At 38.5% G+C, this 11,301-nt stretch overlaps 1 protein-coding gene across 8 annotated transcripts; it reads right to left on the reverse strand.

Annotated features, from left to right (window-relative positions):
• Nucleotides 1-1,282: 1,282 nt before the first annotated feature.
• LOC139984081 (F-box only protein 16-like) lies at nucleotides 1,283-11,067 on the reverse strand. Of its 8 annotated transcripts, XR_011798932.1 has the most exons (10): nucleotides 10,794-11,067; nucleotides 10,409-10,444; nucleotides 9,400-9,606; nucleotides 7,714-7,878; nucleotides 6,444-6,646; nucleotides 5,711-5,867; nucleotides 5,118-5,325; nucleotides 2,969-4,119; nucleotides 2,787-2,845; nucleotides 1,283-2,348 (listed from the first exon to the last, which is right to left on the reverse strand). XR_011798932.1 is itself a non-coding variant. In XM_071997769.1 (8 exons), the coding sequence occupies exons 1-8, from the start codon at nucleotides 10,902-10,904 to the stop codon at nucleotides 4,046-4,048; spliced, it is 1,161 nt and encodes a 386-aa protein (XP_071853870.1). In that variant the 5' UTR covers nucleotides 10,905-11,067; the 3' UTR covers nucleotides 1,283-4,045. The 8 variants fall into 8 exon arrangements, 1 of the variants encoding a protein (XP_071853870.1); XR_011798931.1 differs by having other exon boundaries at nucleotides 1,283-2,845; XR_011798933.1 differs by lacking the exon at nucleotides 2,787-2,845 and having other exon boundaries at nucleotides 1,283-2,085; nucleotides 2,846-4,119.
• Nucleotides 11,068-11,301: the final 234 nt, after the last annotated feature.

Genomic DNA, 11,301 nt, shown 5'->3' on the forward strand with positions numbered 1-11,301 from the left:
AACTTTTTCTTAATATCTGTATTTTCTTAATATCTGAAGTTTCTTAATATCGGTATGTTTATTGTTGTTATGATTTATTCTTAGCGTTACCCCTACCCTGGTTCAGCAAAGCCGTGTTGCCCCTTGGTGAGTGGATTCTAGTACTACAACACTGTGGTACTACAACATTGCCCTACTAGTACTACAGTACTACAACCAGGCGCGTAGCCAAGGGGGGGGGCGCGAAGGGGGCAGCCGCCCCCCCCTTGAGCATATTTTTTTTAATGTTTTTATGATATCGCTAGTATTATCAAAAGAGAAAATGCTAATATGCAACTTACAAGGCCTGGGAAGTGCCATTTCCAGCGATCTGGGAGGCTTTTTCAGCCAAAATTTTCTTTTACGCTTCGCGCCAACACATGGTGGCGCAACGCTTAGATAGTTTGCAGTGCCGAATCTACAGTTTCGCCCTCCCTTGGCAAATTCCTGGCTACGCGCCTGACTACAACTCTAGTACTATACAACACTAGTACTACAACACTGCCATCTAGACCACTGAGCAAAGCGATCGTATTCTAACTAAACGGACTGAATGCTAAAATTGCTTCATAGTTTCCAAAAATTACTTTCCTGGTTTCCAAGCATTTAGGAGGTACACATGACTTAATGAAGAAATATGCGACACAAAAAAACATGTAAGTTGGATCCTAGGTAACCATTTCAGGGGGCTTTTGAGCATAATCACCACCGAAACAGGTACAATTTTACAGCTCCTCGCCCCCCCCCCCCCACCGGCTCCACTCCCCTCCCCCGAGAAGCATTTGGAACCATATATGAAAGAAACAAACCAGAAAGTCGGATTAATAGGTGACCATTTTCAGGAGTCTTTCTAGCATAATCAGTAACTATACTGGTGCACTTTTACACGAATAAAAACCGACACACATCTGTTTAATTTCATTTTTGCTAATTTTTCACTGTATTTTATTCTTTCAGTTTACCTTTGAAAAGTGGGGCAGGTAGATGTTTGCACATGATAACGAATAATGACAAAGAATAAAGGGTAAAGAAAAAATCTAGAACACAACTGAACTTATATCTATTTGCATGGTTCTATAAATACATACTTTCAACAAAATACAAATTAAATTGAATTATTGAATGATTAAAAATGGACGTGTTTATTAGTCAAGGTAACTACTAGTTCAAGGTTCAATGATACTTCAGAACAAGGTGTATATCGGTAAAATACAAAATATATTTCTAAATAAACTACCCTCCCCTCACTCACAACACCCAACCCCCATTTTTTCCAATTTTTCCCCATGAAAATCTACATATATATAAAATATATGAAAACACCATTTACATACAGTTTGATAGTAGGTAACTTCTGTGGAAATGGTTTTACCTTTACCAATAAAATAAGAACTGAGTGACATTCGTGCTTTGTAACCCTATCATCTAGTGCAGCCGTGATACTGACAGCATATACTATCACCTCCCTTCCTCCCCCCTTCTTCCCCCTCTTCCTCCCCCCTTCCTCCCCCTCCCAATAAAATTCAGGTTGTCGGAAGGAAAAATGGGGAAACTTTTTTAAATAATTGTTTGGGCTTAGAGAGATCATAAAAAAAACGTACCAACATGAAGAAGATGTAATGAAATAAAACAAGCATGATTATTAATAAGTATTGCACTGTGTAACTTTAACAATAAAAGCAACATAAGTAAACCATGCTGATTCTCGGGCTGGGTAAACTGCCAACCTACCCGACCTGCTGGGGTACAATGCCAGCATACCCGAGAACCTGCTGGGTAAAATGCCAACATACCCATCCTACTGGGTTAAAGCCAACATAAACGACATACTGGCTAAAATGCCAACATATCTGATCTGCTGGGTAAACTGTTAATATACCCAACGACCTGCTGGGTAAAATGCCAATATACCCGGCCTACTTGGTAAATGCACACATACCCAACGGCCTGCTGGGTAAAATGCACACATACCCAACGGCCTGCTGGGTAAAATGCCAACGCACCTGGGCTACTGGGTTAATGCCAACATACCTGACTTGCTGGGTAAAATGCCACATACCCGACGACCTGCTGGGTTTAAATGCAACATATCCGACCTGCTGGTTAAAATAATAATAATGTACATTTATACTGCGCCCCTATGACACAAGTGTCGTCACAAGTGCCTAACAATCACAATAAAATGCCAACATACCCGACAACCAGCTGGGTAAAATGCCAACATACCCGACAACCAGCTGGGTAAAATGCCAACATACCCGACAACCAGCTGGGTAAAATGCCAACATACCCGACAACCAGCTGGGTAAAATGCCAACATACCCGAAAACCTGCTGGATAAACTGCCAAGATACCCAAAAACCTGCTGAATAAACTGCCAACATACCCGACAACCTGCTGGGTAAAATGCCAACATACCCGACAACCAGCTGGGTAAAATACCAACTTACCCGACAAACTGCTGGATAAACTGCCAAGATACCCGACAACCTGCTGGATAAACTGCCAACATACCCAACAACCGGCTGGGGTAAACTGTTAACATACCCGATATGCTGGGTATACTGCCAATGTATCCAACCTGCTGGGTAAAATGCCAATATACCCGACAACCTGCTGGATAAACTGCCAACATACCCAACAACCGGCTGGGGTAAACTGTTAACATACCCGATATGCTGGGTATACTGCCAATGTATCCAACCTGCTGGGTAAAATGCCAATATACCCAACAACCTGCTGGGTAAATTGCCAACATACCCGACAACCTGCTTGGGTAAACTATTAACATACCCGATATGCTGGGTATACTGCCAATATACCCAACCTGCTGGGTAAAATGCCAACATACCCAACAACCTGCTGGGTAAAATGCCAACATACCCGACAACCTGCTTGGAAAAACTATTAACATAACCGATATGCTGGGTATACTGCCAATATACCCAACCTACTGGGTAAACTGTTAACATACTTTTAATGACTAAAACCAATTCCTTTTCTAAGACACAAATACTTGAGCAAAGAAACATGGCAAACTGGTTGGTTCTGACAAAACATACATTTAAATGCCTCATCTATAACCTCTCTGCTCTAGGTTTGCATAGATTCCAATTCTAATTCAAAGATCTTACAAATGTATTCTTTTAGCAGGTCTACAGAATTTGCATACGTAACTCAAAGAAGGCAAAGATGTTAAAGGGGTATTCCTGAGGCAGATATTGTAACACTTACCGTAGAGAGGGAAAAAAAGTTACTCCACAGTATCAGTTAGAAAACTCAACATTCTTAACATATCGTCCCTCACTTGAGATAAGAATGATTGAACGTAACCAAAAAGCTTTTTCTTTTATAATTTATAACCTTTTTGCCTGATTTATTCTTTGAAAATGTGATATATATTAGGAATGCTCCTTGAATTAATTCACTCAATTAATTCTGTAGTCATTCAACAGTATACAAATAATAAAAGGTTATGAGTGCAATAGTGCAAATATTTCATGAGTTGAAATATGGAATTTTCTATTCAACGAGGCGCAGCCAAGTTGAATGGAACAAATTACATCTTTCAACGAATGACATATTTGCACTATTGCACGAATGGAAACCATTCATTATTTGTTTTATACAGCATATTATATTAAGATGGGTAAAATGCACTCATGCAACAGATTGTTTTGAACAGACATGTTTCTCTGCTCACTTACCATTGAAAAAAGTGCTACCAAAAAAGTATAACCCATGGTTCTATTTCATACAGTGGAATAGAGTGGATTTTGCATGCCATCAACGAGCAATTGACCAATCAAATGACCAGAATACAATAAGGTGTTGTATAATAGTCATTGAGTCATTCTGTAGTCATTCAGTTTCATTCAACATTCAATTTCCCTGGAATAACACATTAAGTACGCCATTTTCAGCCGTCGTTTCCTTCTTCCTTTTCTCTCTTCTTCTCATCTTCTTTCTCAACTTTCGTGTTCTCCAGAATCTATATATAGATATATACCGCAGGCCTTGGCTGCCATCACCTTTCGTCGTCAGAGGAAAACTCTGTTGCGGATAATGGTGTCCATTCATGGGTCGAGAAAACATTTGCACCTGCCAAGCAAAACAAAGTAAATCCTTGTTTCAAAGGCGGGTGATTATTTTTTTCTCAACCTGAATGTAATATAATACTACTGACATCAGCTGTTACTATGGAACAGTGTCCCTGTCCCAATCAAAATGGAAATTTGCATCATGAAAATTTGCATAACAGCAATTTTGCATAATTGACATTTGCATAAAATACGCTTTGGAGGTCATTTCATGGACTGTTCTAGTTTTGTAAACAATTTCTCGAGTGTTCAATGTAAAATAAAAGTTTAGCCCCTTCCTGCGAGAAAACAATCACCTTCACAAAGCACTTCTAGTGATACCAATGATGTTCAGAAATTGTTATCCTTCTCCTGCAAGAAACATTTGTGCCTCTCCAATGCCAGAATGGTATAGTCTTTCCACATTTGTTTCCATTGCTTCGGAAATGGTTAAGAAGTTATTAACGATGCCCCCCCCCCTCCCGCTTTGGAAATTATGGGCCATGAGTCATTGTAGTGACGATCGAAAAATGAGTCAAAGAGCTTAATACGGGTGGCTCACAGTCCGAGTAGCGGAAGGCCCAAATAAAAAAAATTAATCGATTAAAAACTTTTTGCAATAGAATCTGTCTTGTGGGGATTTCATTTCAAATTTTTTGTTCAATAACTTTCTGTTACTAATTTTTAGTATTTGCACTAACATATTATGTCAAAACCATACAATGTGCATTTCTAGAAATCAGTCTTCGGGGAATATAACGTAAGATGATTTCAGGCATCACAAATTTATGGGTAGATGCTAGCATAGGAAAATCACCACATGCAAAAATCAGGGACAGGTTTGGAAAGCCATTTTTTTCCAGACCAAAGGGGACGGGGGGGGGGTGATATAATGACATCTGTTACCCATTTTGCCAAAGAATGCCATAGCCTTAAAAGCCTATGGGGAATAAAACACTACAAGAGACCATTTTCATTATTGCTATGAAGTTGTTCAGAGGTATCTCAAATCAGGCTTACTTGGTGCATCCCGAGCTGTTCTGGTGAAGACTTTTGACGTCTTTACCGGCATGACAGAGCTGACTGGTTTTGGTCTCAACGTGGCATCGTTTCCTGAGACCGTCTCTGCGTTCGTCACCTGCTCTCCATTCTTTTGAGCCCACTCTGGCCGATTGGACGACCGCCCGTTACTTCGACCGGACGAGGGCGATGCTGCTTTTTCCAAGTTCTGTGGATATCAAACGTTTTATCTTTCAAAACTTTTTCTACAGATCTTGGGGCAGTTTTCAAAATGCATTGAGGATGGCTCGGATGGATGGCATGAAAATCCCCTTGATGCGCTTGTGGAACCCTTTTCCTGAAATCAAGTTTAACTGAACAGAGAAAGGCGAGTGGATAGGGCGAATGTTGTTTCTAGCGAAGTTGGAACTGGAGTAGGTAGGTTTTGGTTCGGGTTAGATTTTATACGGACCTCATTTGGCAGACACATGTAGGCTCTAGTTTTAGCCTGTAACTGACTAGAATAGATATGCAATGAATTTTTAAACGGGAAGCATTTCCTATTTTTTTTTCTGTCAAATCTCTTGAAATGCAAAGTTATTAGCATTACTCACAGATACAGATCTGGATTTCTTCAACTTGTAACTCGTAACAGTGATGGGTGTATTGGATCGATTGACCAATGGTCTCTCGTTTTGGTTGTTCAGACCTCCGTCATAGCTCGGACTTCGTCCCATCTTGGTAGTTTTCGCTTTGCCTTGCCTCCTCTGTCTGTGAAAAGATAAATCGAACTGTATCGGGAAGGGAAACGTTAACGATGTCCTGACCTCGTAATGAAAATATCTGCAGTTTATCCAGACAGAGAGACAAACAGTTGGACAGACGGACTACAGAATGACACAGAACTGCCATCGCAGTAAAAGAGAAACGTTTCGTCGTCTCAACGGTCCTCTTTATAGCCCGCTTCGTCCACGGGATACAGACCTCTAGAAATTGATTCATCTTACACGGAAAATTAGAATGTGAAATGCGATCTTACGCCAAGCGGGTAGGAGATGTTTCAACCAGTGCAAGACCGAGTAGAATCATCTCAATATTAACAGAAAAATTGAAAGACGTTTATCGAAACAAAAATCTACGATGAATTTTCGGCTCTGTTTACCTCTTTCCCTCTGATCAGATTTGCAAATTAATGCCGAGCTACTTTTTTCATCGGACGACCTACCCTGTTCCTTTTTGGAGTTTTTACCGAATGAATTTGAGTATGATCCTGGCACACTACTATGCAAGGGTCGTTGGGTTCTTAGAAACTTCTTACGACCAAAACCTGTGATAATTTAGATTTACCTAGCAACGAGCAGATCGTCCTTGTTGTCGAGGTAATTGTTTCTGTGTATATCCTCAACTTTTGGATCTGTACCCCTCCAAGGTTTGTGATCCAAAGGTTTTGGCGGCTTAACTTTCAACGGCGTTCTCCTCACTTCTGGTTTTCTAGTCTTTTTATCGTCCTCTTTTGGCGATTTGTTAGCAGTCTTTTTCGCAGATTGGTCCTGCAGGTCAGAAAAATTTGGGAAACAAAAACTTTTAAAATACACTGAAAAAGTGTACCTGGATACCTTTAACAAGTAATAAGCCTTCTGTCGAATGCTTAATCCAGTTGTACAAATCAAACTGAACTTCAGGTGAAGCAAAAGTCCACAAAACTGAGGGATATTTTTATATCGTAGGTACTAGATGTTCAAGAGTGGATAGATTATAGGAGGGGGGGGGGGGGAAGATATAGATGGATGTCAGATTGTTACAGACTGGATTCATATAGTAAAAAAATACAAAATAAAATACAACTGTTAGCAAACTGCTTATCCACGAGAGAGTCTGTGTAATAGAATGTGTAAAAGTAAGTTGGCCTGACGTTTCGATCCTAGCAGGATCTTCTTCAAAAAAAGCTAAAATAATACAGCGGAAGGTTTTAAAGGGTTCATCACTGACCAGAAAATGGGGAGTTAGCACTCCGTTCATACCTAAACCGAGTTCTGCCATTTCCTTTTACGAGGATAGATACAGTAGCGTCCACCGGCTTTACATAGACATGGAGCAACCATTGCCAAATCAAGAAGAGAACCGATGATATGGGCTGCTAGTCATGAAACATGTTTGAGAGCTTTTTTGGGGGAAACCTGTCAATGAGTAAACATTGACAATTCCAGAAAAGACCAGATGAAATGGGCTGCTTGTCATGAAACATGTTTGAGAGCTTTTTTGGGAAACCATTGGATATTGGATGTTCTTAATTCAAGATGTCAAATGTTCCCCCGAAAATGAGTACAACGGTTGACTGTTTGCACATCAGTTCATGCATATATGCGTACATGACTACATTTATACTGGGAAGACGAGTAGTAGCTGTACGGTTCTGTCAAAATCACAAGCCCATCGTCAGCTCCACTTCAAAAATAGGTTAGAAATGCCCGATATACAGTTCATGAGTCCAGCAAGAGGTCATTCATTCCGGATGGAGGACAGTGCACAGAAATTACCGGACAGTCTAACCGCATGCTGGACATTCCGGCGGCCCAACCACCGAGTCTTCTTTACAGTAAGCAGCAAATGCACTCACCTGGGTTGATATGTAGTTGAGACTTCGGACATTCTCCAGGTATAGCCTTTTCCAAACTCCTGTTTCACAAGGGTTTGGAGTAAATGTTAACTGCCAGCCTAGTTTGATTGCCTTGGGCATCCAAAGTTGGTCTAACTCTGTCAGATACTTCCAAAACCAGCAGACCTAGAAGAGAGAGGAGACACAAAATATATATGTGTTAAAGTTAGTCAGCCTGATGTTTCGATCCTAGCAGGATCTTCTTCAAAGGCTAAATGACAAGTAACAGTAACAGAAGGGACAAAAACACGCACAGAATACAGACAGGTTAATGAGCACGGTGAATACAAAGAGATGGATGAAAGGGGATTAGTAGACAAGGGATGGAGAGAAGAAAGAAAGAAACCTACAGGGGAAGAGGAGAGGTAGGAGATAAACAGTGGAGGGACAAAGGGAGGATTAAAGGAACGGGGTAGGGAATAAACTGGAGAAGGACAAAGACAGAAAGGTGTGGAGAGAGAGGAAAATATATATGTGTAAAAGAAAACATATATGTGTAAAAGTATATATGTGTAAAAGTAAGTTGGCCTGACTTACTTTTACACATTCTCTTGTAACACAGGCTCTCTAGTGGAGAAGCAGTTTGCTAACAGTTTTTATTTTATTTTGATATTTACAAAATATATATATATATATGATGCAGTCAACTGAAGAGCTTTTCAAAATGGCTTCTTGAAAATGATTTTGATTAAGTTTTCCTTCTTCTTGTATGATTTAAATTCAAAATTCTGACAGCATTTCAGTTGATTAGCTTGCCTATAGTTGTAAACAATGCTATTAATGATTTAAAACAATTACCAATCCAGACATGATGGACATATGCTACATTGGATCTTGAGCAGCTAAAGCTGATTTTGAGACCTAGTTTGATAATCTCTTCTAGGGTCTTGTTTGGGGCCAATGAAAGTAAACTAATTACATGATAACATTTTCATGTATTGATGATGTTGATTTCAGTTAAAACAAATCTTAGAGAGGGAAAGATAATCCTATTTGTTTTCTCTTTTCTTTCTGTTTTCCATAATTTAAAATTTTTGTCCAATATTTTGTTTCTTAATTTCTTTTCTATTGTTCCTTTATCATTTTCTTATCCTTTTTTTTTTTTTTCTTCTATTGTTTTCTTTCTTTCTTCCTTTTTTTAAAAATTATTTTATATTTTTTATATTTTTTACCTGTCTTACAGTCATTGTAAATGAGGGTCTTAGAAAAGATAAGCTCTGGTGATCTTCGCTTATTATAAGGTTGATATTAATAAGTTAGAAGAGGAAAGTTATATGGTTTAAATATCCTGCTATAGTACTGCATATATACTGTTCGGCAAAAATTAATAAGACCCCGACAATGACTTACACATTCAGCAAAGATTGCAAAAATTTTCTATACTTTCCTAAAAGCTGTTCATCAAGGGTATCTCCACCATACAACAAACTTACATAGATAAAGAAAAATTGTCGTTCCTTTGACAGATTATACAGACCAAAGAAACTTCCATCCCTGACATATTGGAGATGGGGTAGAAAAAGATATGAATATAACTGTGGCACGCCAAAAGCGACAACAAAAAATTGGTAAGAAATTACGTGCACCCAAGTCATTATTTACTGAATTTTTGTCGCTTTTGGCATTCCATATATATCACTGCAGTACCTGTGAGCATCTGCATAAACTTCTCGGGTCAAGGTAAGAGAACACATACAAGGACAGAGCACGTGGGAGCTGCCGTGTGAAGTCTTCTCTGTCAACCGGTAATCTCATAAGAAGAATCTTTTGAGCTTGTTGAAGTTGCGAGACTGAGCATCTCTCCATGATGTCTGTCAGAACGTTCCTCTTCTGAGCGTCGTTCCACTTTTCGAGCTGAAATGATACATTTGATACCCGCATAAATGGCAGATTCATGATATGAAACAATTTTCGAGCTGAAAATACATGTATCCATGGGCAGACCTACATAGCACAAGATATAAAACAATGAACAAAGTTTAAGAAAAAAACAATCATAACATTTCGAATAAATTGAAAAGAACTTTGCAAAAAAGCAGCGTTTGGTCTATTAACCAATGCCACCATTATTCATATGTTAAGAGAGCTCGTGGATATCTTAAATTCAGCATTTGCAAAAACCCATCTCCGTCGCCGGAAGTAAAACATTCATAATGAAGAAAAAAAACATAACAAATTGAACCTCATGTGGCTTGATGATGTCATGATTAGACTTGATCAAGTCTTCAGCAGTATATGAGAAGGATGATTGTATCTGCTACATGGAATAAGATGTTTTCCAATCTACAGCTGTTTACAGAATTTTTTCATGATATTTATATCTAGAGCTATATCACATAGAGCAATGATGTTGCTTGCATTTGTGTCTCCTATGATATTATTAAGGGGCAGAGGTCTCACTGCAATGCAAGTATATCCTATTGCAGAATTCTAAGTTATCAAACAGTCTAAATAATACAGGGAAAGACCACATGGGATGGATACTATACTAACAATGTGGGTTCTGTGATAACTGAACATGATATCTATAGTGTTATAACAAAAAAAAGCACACAATAAAGCATCAAACTCAATTCCATCACACTAATGAAGTTAGTAACACAGAACAAATCCCTTTTTCACTATGGGTAGATAAACATGAAAGGAACTTGCTCACCCATTTATTAAGTAATATTCTTCTTTCTTCAAATACCTGGAAAAAAAGGAAAAGAATAGGGAGCCTATCAAAGGTTTAGTTTGTATTTCATGTCATTTCCTTGTCAAAATAAAGTGTTTAATTCCCCTGAACTGAAGAGTTGACCTTTCTGAAAAAGAAATCAAAAAAGGTATGCACATTTTCAGTCGCGTGGACTGTACTCGTCAAACTAGCAGATGAGAAAATGTTAATAGAAAATTATGCTAAAGAATGTGTCAAAATGGGAACCACAGAAACAAGTAGTTTAAAAAATTAAACTCAAGTTACCTTTTTCTATTCCATTTGTTTTTTAGAAAAATTGAATTGTAATTGTAATGTAACTTTTGTAAGCCTAACGTTACTGTACCTTATCATTAGCTGATGGATCACTCATTGGTGTCCAAGCACTAAATCTTATTTTAGAATCAAGATTTTTCTTCTTGTTATCGATTAGCTTCTGTTGGGCTGACCAAGCCATACTTGAAGTTTCAATACCAATTTGTGCTTATTCTTTTTAAAAAAAGTAAAGCAGCTCCGAACCGTCCGCAACTGGCCTACCCGGTAACAGGATCTAACAAATAGTAGACGGGATTTGTTTGGTTCATGGAGGCCGCCATTACAATTGGAAATATTTCGTAGACTTTGGTGTCCAAACTTTGTGATCAATGTGGAAAATGTATTTCGTATAGGATGTAAGTATCATGTTCACCATACAAAAAAGGAAAATAAATTTAATTTTTTGCAACCTTTTTAATAACTTCAAGCGTGAGAACATTATATTTAATCCAACTGTTTGCTTAAAACGAGTAAAACAGTTCTTCTACTAGAGCAAACGAACTTTGACCTATGCTCCAAAGTATATTGCCCTAATCAAA

This window comes from Apostichopus japonicus, chromosome 17 (genome assembly GCF_037975245.1).
Source record: "Apostichopus japonicus isolate 1M-3 chromosome 17, ASM3797524v1, whole genome shotgun sequence".
NCBI lineage: Eukaryota > Metazoa > Echinodermata > Holothuroidea > Aspidochirotida > Stichopodidae > Apostichopus > Apostichopus japonicus.